The sequence below is a fragment of the Echinops telfairi genome, unplaced genomic scaffold (genome assembly GCF_000313985.2).
Source record: "Echinops telfairi isolate 266 unplaced genomic scaffold, ASM31398v2 ScPeMD7_4;HRSCAF=17, whole genome shotgun sequence".
Taxonomy (NCBI): domain Eukaryota; kingdom Metazoa; phylum Chordata; class Mammalia; order Afrosoricida; family Tenrecidae; genus Echinops; species Echinops telfairi.
In genome coordinates, this window is record NW_022103900.1 from 39679986 (window position 1) to 39692107 (window position 12122).

A 12122-nucleotide genomic window follows, 5' to 3' on the forward strand; every position below is an offset into this window, starting at 1 on the left:
ATATGTACATGTCTTTATCTAGAGCTCTATAAATACCCTTTGCCTCCCAGCTCTTTCCTCTATTTCCCTTGATTCTCCTCCTGTCCCCCAGTAGGAATTTTTAAAAGAAATGTGCAGTTAGCATCAGAATGGCGAGGCTTGCTTTAACAGCCCTAACTCACTGAAAATGTGGGTTTGGGGAAAAATAAATATATGCAAAAATAAATTTTTAGTCACTGGGTGGGATAACCAACATCCATGTATTAAAGAAGCTATTAACGTGCAATCAATTACTTGAAGTAAAAGCTATTCATGTGGATCTAAGTCTTGAGGAATTGGATGTATTGGAACTACAAAGTGATAAGGAAAGGGCAAGACATACAACTCCCTAGTTCCTTTCATCAATATTAGCTGCAACGGCAGGGGTAAAGAAAGTAGGAGTGAATTGTAGCACTGAACAAAGCCCAGAGCCAGTTGGGTCACAGCTAATAGCTAGACTCAGGGATGAGGAAAGATGTGTTAGAAAAACAGTAAGTATCCTTACAAACACTGGTCACCAAGAAAGTAATCCAGGAGAGGAAAAGAAAAAAAAACAACAAACTATTGAAACTAGGGAGATTAGTGTAAAGGAGTTGTTTCAGTTTGTAGATCTGTATCAGCTTCCCAGGGAACCATATGGATTGTGAGAGTGACTAACTGAGGGGAAGTCTATTTAGTTTCGAATGCCACAGAATGGAAGAATATGTTTGGCTTAATGCCAGAAATACCACTGGGTAAATAAGACTGGTACTAATGATATTAATGCAGAAAATGCAATCAGGAAAAGACTGGTATTCAGTAACTGATCTTGTAAATGTTCTTTTCTTCATCCCAATCTCTGAAAAGAGTCAGTCACAGTTTGCTTTCATGTGGGAAGGATCATGATATACTTTCACCATATTACCAAAGGGTTATTTAAATTCTTCAGCCTTCCATTATAGTTTGGTTAGAAGAAGATGGAACTTGGTGCAGATCTAAATATATTCATGACCTTATGTTACTATCAAACACAGAAGAACGGACTAGGGCAGATTTGGAACAGTGGTGGCTCACATATCCAATAATCAAAATCAAACTGCCATCAAATCAATGCCAACTCCTAGTGATCCTATAGGACAGGGGAGAACTACCCCTGTGAGTATATTTCTTCAGGGGAGTAGAAAGCCTAATCTTCCTCTCAACATGATCAATACAGGTTGGTCAATAAAGCCAGCAAAAACCCAGGGCCCTGCCCAAATGGTGAGATTATTGGGAATAACTTGGGTAGGAGCCATGCATGATATGCTGCAGGCAATCAAGAATAAGTTACTGTCACCACCTACTCCAAAGACAAAACAGGAGACCTGCCATTTGGTGGTTCTATTTGGATTTTGGAAGATTCATATTCCCTATCTGGGATTATGGTTGGCTCCCAGACTTTGGAGATTACCATGAGGGAGAAGGGTAATGGAGTAAAGATGAAACATTTGTCTAAAGCAGCAGTTCTCAACCTGTGGTTCGAGACCCCTTTGGGGGTCGAACGACCGTTTCACAGGGGTCACCTGATTCATAACAGTATCAAAATTACAGTTATGAAGTAGCAACGAAAATAATTTTATGGTTGATAGGTCACCACAACATGAGGAACTGTATTGAAGGGTCGCAGCATTAGGAAGGTTGCAAAGCCCTGGGCTAAAGTGTTGACAGGAATCAATTTGTCTGAAAGGGGAGATAGAAAGGCACAAGAGGGAGAAGAGAAATCAAAGGAGGGGAGAAGGGTAAGCTAAAGGGGTGTTAGATAAGTAGCTTAAATTATTGAATACAAAATTGATGATCTGAAATGTAAATATCCCTAAATTCACAATAAAAAGGAAAACAAAGTTGAAGAAAAACAATAAAGATGTATTTTTCTTAAAACAAAACTGATCATTTGGAAGAGAACTGTGTTCAAATGGGGACCAAAACAACTACAATCTATGTCTGAATTACAGAAAGCAGTCTCAGTCTCCTTGCCTCTAGGTCCTTTTGATTGACATTCGGGTATGATTTTGGAGGAGACTCCCACATGTGCTTATGCAGACTGGAGCTTGTGGCAAAAACTATGCCTACAATGACCACTGGATCTCTGTACTAGGAGGTTTCCAGATGCTGCAACATAATATACAACTAACTTATTTGAAAGGCAATTTCTTGCTTGCTATTGAGCATCAATTGAGACTGTCTTGATGACAGCAGGGCATAAATCATGAGACATGACACATCTTGGATGTGCCTTGGATGTGTAATGTGATGTTGGAGAAATACTTAAATAAAGAAGGTGGTACTCAAAATAATTCCATAAAATGGAAATGGTTCATACAGGAATAAACTACTGGGTTATTTTTGCAGGGCATCACCTACCATATCACCAAGCAAGTAGCCCTTTTTCCCATGGATTTTATCATGTAACGCCTGAGAAGTTGCCAGAACCAACTGCAGCATAGACAGTGCCCTATTAACAACTTTCTGCTGAGTAGAGAAGGCTGCACGGTTCACAGATGGCAGTTCCAGGATATGTGCACATTTGATGTGGAAGGCTGCTGCATTAAGACTATCAAATGGAAAGATCCTAATTCGAGGCAAGGGCACATCAGCTCAATGTGCTGAATCACATGCTGTTTACCTAGTGATGATGCAAGAATTGGACAACAGTGGGAACGCATGTTTGGATTTTGCTGATTCATCAGGAAAATGGGCCGTAAAAAACTAGACTATTAAAGGCACACTTGTGGGAGCAAAGACCTATGGAAAGCACCATGGAAATTTAAAGACCCTATCAGAATAGGTCATGTCAATGTCCATCACAAGAACCCCGGGGCTGGACTGGGATTGTATGTGGACATGTTTGGCATGCTCTCTTGAGATGGCTAATTAGGTCTATGAAATGAATAGGCATGGGGGTGCTAAAGCAATCCAAAGATGGACTGAAGCAAGACACATTTCTCTTACACCCTCTGAGGCACAAAGTGCCTGTAAGGGAAGTTTTGTCTGCTAGCAAGAAAGAGGTTCTAGATGCTATGAGGCAGATTCCCTGATTGGGGGTGGGGGTGGGGGAGGATGGGGAGGAGGTGGGAAGACCCTACACACAGCTGCCTAGTCAACTGTATCAGATCAATGACACTAGTGGCACCAGATGGCTGGCTGAATTGAGTCTTCACAATAATAGACACTCACTCTGGAGTGGACTTTGCATATCCAGTAACAGATGCAAATTCTAAAAACACTGGTAAGGGATTAAACAAAAAGTACTATACTAATTTAGGCTGCCAAGTTATCTTTCCTCAGGCCAAGGAACACACTTTACAGCCCATAGGGTGCAGCAGTGGGTTAAGAAACATCATATTAAAAGCATACCATGTTGCATATGACCCTTAAAGTAATGGCTTGATGGAGATTTGGAATGGATAATTGAATCATTTGTTATCTAAGACAGTGGGGAGAGATAAAGACATGAAGGACTGGCATACACACCTTGAGGAGTATGTGCTCATACTCAACATAGGAGATGGGAAGGGAGCTCAACTCACCACTGGATAGATTCCTATGTTTCTTAGGAGGATTTGAGGGAGAAGGGGTGGTGGAGAATGATGATGTCGCTGTACAGTTACTCCTCACATCACCTGATATTGCTTCTTCTTTTTTTTTTTTTGCCTGCCATATGCTGCAGTCTTAAGACTAGGGACGCAGTTTTGAGTACCAGAAACACTGGCAATCCCTCAAAAAGAGACTGTGTCTATACTCCTGGCCCTGTATGCCAAAATCCTTAAGTATCTGATGGAGCTTTATCTAGAAACCGTGGGGCTATGAACAGTACAGTACTGCCAGTGGTTGATACAGCCTACTCATCTTGTACCTGCAGTAGCCCACCCAACAGAAATGGGAAATGACTGAGCGCTGAAGGAGCCCTGCCTGGACCCATGTGACTCTGAACCCACCAATCTGTGATCTTCCTGTTTTTCGGTTCACCATTTTTTGCATCACCAGTCTGCAGCTATATGGGTCTGAAGACGAACTTATGGACTAGCGTCTGACTTATGGACTTGAATTGGACTGGATCGATATTATCTTCTTGATACATAATTCTTTCTTGATATAAAGTTCTTTCTTATATATACATAAGTGTGACTGGATTTGTTTCTTCAGAAAACCTGGCCTAAGAAAAATGGGTTAAACAGTAGAGAAAACCTAAAATTATACTTATTCCTTGTGATAGATTCAGGTCAAGCAAATTCTTTTCTCACAGTAAATTTTATCGAGGGACAGGAAGAGAGATGGAATAACTTGTACAGATGTGTTCACAATAAAACAGTTAAAGTGGAGGGAGTTAATCTTTCATATATGAAAAGGATAATGGCTGGAAGGGTGGCGGGGCATGCAGGGAGGCTGCAATATAGTACATTATTTAACATGGCTCTTCTAACCATAGCCTTCTTGCTCCCACCAAATCACATTAGTTTTCCTGATACATCTGTGTATGATGATGAGGCAATGATTGGACTATGTAGTTCGCCTGTGAGTGACTGTTAACAGGGTTAATTGTGATTTTCAACCTGTTAGGCATAACATCAACCATCTCAGAAGCAGAGATCTCACTACAGCAAGCCAAAAGCCAGGAGTGGAGCTTGCATCTCACTTATTGCTCTCTGCTTAGCCTGATTCTTGGGGCTTCAGTTGCAGCCTTCACTTGGCCTGGTTTTTCTAGCTTCTGCAGCTTTGTGGATGAGGATGAGGAAGATTCTCCAGATGGATAGCTGATCTTCTGACATGGGACTTACTAGCACCTGCAACAATGCAAGCCATTTTCCTTAACACTTTGTGAGTTCTGTGAAATGCTGAGTGAATTGCAGAATCCTGGGACGTAAGGGAATATACTCATGGAAGAAGTGGTGACTGTTTACCAGGGATAAGGCATGGTGTAGTTTTGTTTTGTGTCCCCCCCCCCCCCAAGTTGGACATTTGGGAGATCTTTAATCTCTACCTTCTTGGGACTAGTCCTGTATTGATTTTTTCTAAAAGAAATTTTTTCACAACTCCCCTATGCTAGCCCAACAAATAATAGCAATATATTTTTGACGGAGGGGCAAGGACACAGAGAAAGACACACTCACTCAGAGGAGGTGACACACTAGGAGGGTCAAAAGCTGAAGGTGGAGCAGGATTATTGAGAAAAACATTGTAGACACAGACTCCATCCTGAGCACAAGGGAACTCTAGGAGAACTGGTGGTACGTGTCGTCAGGTGTCGTCTTACAGCAACCCCGTGTACAACTGAAAGCAGCACTGTCCAGTCCCGCACCACCCTTACAATCGCAGCGTTTGCGTTTCCTCTTGCAGCCACTATGTCAATTCATCGCACTGGGGCTCCTCTGCCTTCTCACCGACCCTCTACTTTCCAAGAACGTGTCCAGAATTCAAGAGATGAAGTGTCACCGTCTTTGCTTTCAAGGAGTGTTTTGGTTGTACTTCATTCAGGACATATTTGTCTGTTCTCTGGCAGTCCGTGGTACTTTAAATATTCTTCACCAAGACCAAACTTCAAATGCATCAATTCTTCTTTGATTTTCCTATTCATTGTCCCACAGACCACAGCAACAACAAAATCCAACCCAAGTTAAACTTCTGACCAGATTAAATCAATTTACACAAATAATGAATGACCTAGAAGAAGTGGGTCTAGTTCTAAGTTTAAATACTACTTACAACTCAGTCTCTCTGGCCCTCTACGCGGTCACTTTATAATTATGATGTTATTATCAAAATATAAAATAGTCAGACACATACAATGCCCCAAGAGAAAAAAGAACCGCACTCAGCTATGATCCAATGCTTCAACTACCAAAGAAATACTTTAAAATAATGGTGATTAATATGTTAAGGAGTTTTGGTGTGCTGTGGGCTAGGTATGGGGCTGTTAACTACAATGTTGGTGGTTCAAAATCACGAGCTTCTTCGTGGGAGAAAGATGAGGTTGTATGCTCCCAGAAAAATTTATGGTCTTGGAAACCCTAAAGAGGGTCACTATAAGTTGCAACTGATTTGATGGCAGGGCTTTTAATTTATGGCAGTATGGGTTTTCCCCCCATTTAATTGGGAGCTCTTACAGATATTCTAACAATCCATAGTTCAATTAGATCAAGCATGAGTGTACAAACAATTGCTGCCATCATCATTTTCAAACCGTTTTCTTTCTTCTGGCCCTCTTTGATATCAGCTTTCCTTTGTATTTGCTCTCCCCCACCTTACCCCCAGGAACCCTCATTATTATATTAAATATTGTTATTGTTATTCCTTTCCCCCCTCTTATCTTACACTTTTCAATGTATCCATTCACCTACCATTCTGTTATTCATTCCCCTTGCGGGGAGTTATACAGTCATCGTTGCTATCAGTTCCAACTTCTCCCCTCCCTCCCCTTTCAAAACCCACAAGGAATCATTACTCCCATTATGATTTCTGAAGGACTTATCTATCTTGGATTTCATATATGGAACAATCTTAATTATACAAATGAACATATACAGATCTAATAGGATTAATGAGATAAAACGAAGACCATAATAGTGGGGGGAGGAAATATTAAAGAACTAGAGAATATCTGTGTGTTTCAACAGTACTATACTGAACCCTGGATATATCCTCCCTTCCATGTGGCCCTTCTGTCCAGTTATCTTGCAGGTGGTTTTGGAGTCTCCACTTTGCCTACATTCCTTGATATCAATTTGGTTGCTTCTTTTTTTTTAAACTTCTGATACCTATTCCCATATGACAATATGTTAAAGGCTCTCATAGAAAAGGTAGATAACACACATCAACAGATGGGAAATTTCAACAGAGTGGTGGAATCTATAGGAGGAGTCAAATGAAAATGCCTTAAATTAAAACAAAAACACATTAAGAGGTTGAAAAAATGCCTTTAACAGGCTCATGAGTAGATTTACATAACCCAGAAAAGAATCTGTAAACTTGAAAATAAATGAAAAGAAATTCCCTAAACTAACGTATAAAGAGGGAGAAATAAAGCTAGAAGAAAGAAAAGGCAAACTATTCTCCCACACCATGCTTTCTCAAAGTTATTTGGTCTAGCGCTCCCTTTTCAAGGGGAAAAAAAAAGTCCCAGCACCCCAGGCAATTAAAACCTTTGCACTATAGCTCAAACCAAAGGAAAACGTGTGGGTATCTGCTTTTTCAGCCTCCCTGGATTGTTTCAGTGGCCCACAGAGGGTGCTATCTCCCACTGTGGGAATAAAGCTGTAGGACAATATCACAAATTTACTATACATGGCACAGTAAAACCCATGAAAGCTGTTACTTGTATAAGGTGGGAAACTGCCAGAGAAGGAAAACTCAAATATTTTCCACTTAAATGATTATTTGAGCTTAATAAATATTCTGTGAAAGCTAGAACCTGTGAAATGTGGCTAAAACCAGAAAACTGCTGGTATTGCAACCTGAATACAAGGAAGCACAGATAACGAAAGTTGGAAATAGTTCTAGGAAGTACAAGAATCAGAGACGAAGGCTCACTCTTCTACTTCCGTTTTGCATTGGTACTGTGTGTGAGGGAGTGCTGTGCATCACTATTGTTCTATGAATACATCTGTTCTTTACATTGTTTCGCTTTTTTGCACCTTCCTTTTTTCCTATAAATTTTACTATAATAAATAGATCTTTTAGCATGAATTTTTATATAAAATGCTTGTAAGATAAAGTCTATATTTCATTATTGGGCCCCTCGTTACCATATTGATCTTATTCCTACCACTTTAAGTAAAATATCCCCCACTTCGGTCAAAAAGGGGGCTTTAGTGTCACAGTAGTTACACTTTGGACTGCAAGGTCAGCAGGTCGAAACCACCAGAGGCTCCTCAGAAGAGAGATGAGGCTTTCTCCTCCCATGGAGTGTCAGTCTTGAAAACTCACAGGGGCAGTTCTACCCTGACCTGTAGGGTCACTGCAAGTCAGCATTGACTCACTGGCAGTGAGTTTGGTTTGGTTTTGAGCCAAAAATGGACAAGTCTCCATTTTCAGAACATGCCACACCCTCTTGTAACTGATGAATTCCTACTCAAGATGTAGATTAAATGCTACACTATAGCTATGTGTCTACATCTCAGAGGTCATTTTAAAAATCCCAGTGCTAGGTACACAACAAGGGTCTAAAGAATGAATGAATTGGCTACTTATTAATTTTGTAATAAAATCACAGGACAAAATCTCCTCATTTGCAGTGAGTGATACTATGCTTACTCTGACCTTTTCACCATGTTTAGAAACACCACTATGACTTACTATGAGAAGTTCATCTCACCCGAGATTCACTAAGTATTCATTCATTTTAAGATAAAAATTTACAAAGATTCTGTTATATATTTTCTAGACTAATCTCTTTTTTTTCCTGGGGGGGGGGATGTTTTCTTTCCTTTTTTAATTTTAATTTTCTTTTATTGGGGGCTCTTACCGCTCTTATCCTAATGCATACTATATATCCACTTTGTCAAGCACCTCTGTGCATATGTTGTCATCATCTTTTGAAAAAAAGGAAGACTAATTTCTATTACTTACAGCGGCTGGGTGGGCTGATGTCCATTACAGTCAAAGTAGGGTTGTCTATGTCACTCCCCCTCCTTCTTATTCGACTGTCATCATACTCCGGGGTAAAAATACTGCTCCCACTACTAGTGCTTAAGGAATGGTCAGTAGGACTGAAACTCACAGGAGACCGGAAGCTAGTCCCCTGGGTCCTCCTAGCTCTTGGAAAAGTTTTACGACCTATAAATAAAAAAATAATTATCTTAACATCTTTTATTAATATACTGTACTTTAATGTGTACATATATGTAAGTTGGAGAACAAAACTGTTTTGGTAAGAATTGTAATAGGAATGATTATTTGATATGTTTTAAACTTAAGAATCTATTCCCACCCCCACCCCCACCCCCGCCCCCAAAGAAATGTCCTTGTTACCAATGACTCACAAGGTCAGAAAAAAGCAAGAAGTGAAGGTTCAAATAAAGAGGAAAACGGTAGAGCAAAAAAAAAAAAGCCTGAGAACTGACTGCCAATTCAAGTAATTTCTTATGGTGAAACGCTCACACAAGAAAATCACAGAAGTCCCTCCCGTTTGAACAGAAAAGGGGGAAAATAATATTTCCAATAATGATTTAAAAATGCAAAACAAAGTTTGTAAAGGCAGTAATAATTTTTCTTTAAAGGGGCAATGCTAGGAAGCATTCTGCCATCAAAAAGTAGTTTTCTAATTAATAATATTTAATTGCTTTATTTCAAGAGATTAAACAAGTTATTATGAATTAAGCTGACATAAATTAAAATATTTTAAATTGTAATTCCTTTTTCTAAAAATATTAAAAAACAAAGTGATTCAGGAACACTCCTTATCCTAAGGAGAATAAATAAATATGAGAATTTAAAGCACGTTGTTATTGTTGCCTAATTGCCAGAAACTTACCATCATTATAGTCTTGGTGGTGATATGAAACATGATACCTTCTTGGATATGTTCCTCCTTTTCCAAATTTCTCAAAGATAGGATTATCATAGTCTGCTAAGACATGGAATGTTATATATTGTAAAAAGAAAAAAAGGCATATATTTATAACTAACATACACAATAATGAATTTTCATTTGACTCTTAAATATCTCCCTTCACCCTCCCAAACCATCACTTAATGACATCAATATTTAAACATTTACAATTTGGATAGGCTAACCTGAAAATTCCTGATGATTATCTGGGTAGCTCTGTGCCCTAGGCATTCGTGACTTTGGATAGCTTTCTCTGTAAGGAGAAAGTAATATGTTACATTAAGAGAAACTATATAAATAAGATACTTTTTTCAAAGTTTAAGAGCAATTTCAGTGTACGTAAATATGTAAACAAATGTACTTATACATTTAAACATTAAACATCTAAATGTAAACATTAAACATTCAAATTGCGAAAGATATCTTATACAATTTGAGTTCATAAAGAAATCCAACAAGAAACTAAATAGGTAACCCAAACCAAAGCCATTGCCAATCAGTTCATTCCAACTAGCAATCATCCTAATGATTTCAATAAAGATAACAAATTTTTGTGTCAACCCAGAGCACTGTCTTATTTAGACCAGGATTGAAAGGACTTGTAACAAAAAAAAAGTTACATTTGGAACATTCCAATTATATTCCTAAACAGCTATTTCACAAATCAAAAAATACTTAAGTGACATTAAAACACCAGGCCATAATGTAAGCTATTTCTAATTTGTGCCAGAATGAATATAATCCTGAAGCAACTCTAGAAATCTAAAATAAACCCAAATAATTTAAAGAAAAATTTAATTTGTTTCACCTTTACAGTTTTAAAAGTAAATGTAATTAAATTCTAATTTTGAATTAGCTTCAAATACCCAATTTTGGCAAGTAGGAATACTCAGAATAGTATAATCAGAAGAGACCCTTGAGGTGAAGGAATTGGTCCAATCAGTGAAAACATTCCATTGCAATAAATACAGACAGGTATCAATTACTTTCCTCTGAATGTAGCACAGATGAGTTCTTGATAATTCAACAGGCTAACTATCCAGATATTCAGAAAGAGAAACCACAATCAACATTACCCATCCAAAGGACTATCAAGTGATGGACAGCTTCCTGAGCCAGAGTTTTCAGGGCTGCTTAAAGATAATGGATCCAACATCTAGAAAAATAAACAAGAGTAGCTATACATAACAATGATGCAATCGGATATAAAGGAAAGCTGCTTTCTGTTGTTCTTTGTTTTAAAATCAGCTTTATGAGATATAATTTATATACCATAAACATTCATCCACTTACATTGTATGATTCAATATTTATTAGATTCCCAGCATTGTGCAACTCTCACAATTTTTACTACCCTCAAAAGAAATACCAGACCAACTTCCAGTCATTCCTAGGAATTAAACCAAACCACACCTCCTGACAAGAAAACCTAAAAGCCACCCCCCAAAAGCAAACCAAACCCACTGCAATCAAGTAAACTCCAGCTTATAGTGACTCTATATAGTTACAGGACTGTATGTCTTTATATGAGTAGACAGCCTCATCTTTCTCCCAATAAGTAGCTGATGGGTTTGAACCACCGACCTTGAAGTTAGTAGTTAGTTTTCAAATGCTTTAAGTGTACTTATCCCTTGCAGAGAAGCCAGTACGTACTTCAAAATTTTCCAGGAGAAAATATTTTCTTTATAATTAGTTTAAATAATAAAAATCTACCATTGTTAACACAATGTCACTTGCTGAAATGGAAAAATGCCCCAGACAAATTAAGACTCCGGACATAATGATTGCTACATTATAAAGCATAGCTTATTCTACAATAGTGTGAGCATTTAATATAATGTTAAGAAAATAATGCAACTCTAAGAATAATCGACACTAGAAAACTAATTTTTAAATATTCCTCAAAATTAAAAAATTTAAATATTTGTAGTTTCATTTTATCTTTCAAATGTTAATTAAAGATATAAACATTAAGCCCAGGACAACAAACAAACACAATCACTCATTTATGGATGAGCATTACAAGAAATCAGCCTTATTTCAGTATTTTCCATACACCAAAGCACAGAGGTATCCATATATATATATTAGTGGGTATTTCCCTACACATATGTATTTTCTGTTCACTCAAAAAGGAAGACGTATGATTAAAAAACAGTTAAAAACAAAACAACCACACACACATAACCACTCCCTATACCAGGTACTTGCCAAACCACACTGACCATAACAATAGCCATATTTCAGTAAAATACAAAACGACGTCAAAGTTTTACTTACTTGGTCCATGCTCTCTGGAATGAACTCTCCTTCACTGTTGATACTAGTGAATGATCCATTCCTGGCAACCTGATGCAATTCATCTGGAATGTACCCTGGGGGAGGGGAACTTCTATCTCTACTAGTAGGACCTCAAAAGAAAAACATCATACGATTGTATAAATATCAGTAAGAAAACCAATTGTTTTAGTTACTACAAAACAGAACTATAGCCTATCTACTAAAAGTTTTTAGCACTCGAAGTCTCATTTTTATTAAGTTA

General features: G+C 38.1%; 1 protein-coding gene across 1 annotated transcript in view; it reads right to left on the bottom strand.

The window, feature by feature from the left end:
* The window catches only part of MAP3K2 (mitogen-activated protein kinase kinase kinase 2), a 60173-nt gene that overhangs the window by 18221 nt on the left and 29830 nt on the right, over positions 1-12122 (bottom strand). Inside the window, exons 7-11 of the mRNA XM_045298323.1 lie at positions 11861-11991; positions 10657-10736; positions 9766-9833; positions 9503-9598; positions 8599-8805 (exon numbers count right to left, since the gene is read on the bottom strand). Coding sequence (XP_045154258.1) covers positions 8599-8805; positions 9503-9598; positions 9766-9833; positions 10657-10736; positions 11861-11991 — 582 coding nt within the window. The remainder of the gene's footprint in view (positions 1-8598; positions 8806-9502; positions 9599-9765; positions 9834-10656; positions 10737-11860; positions 11992-12122) is intronic.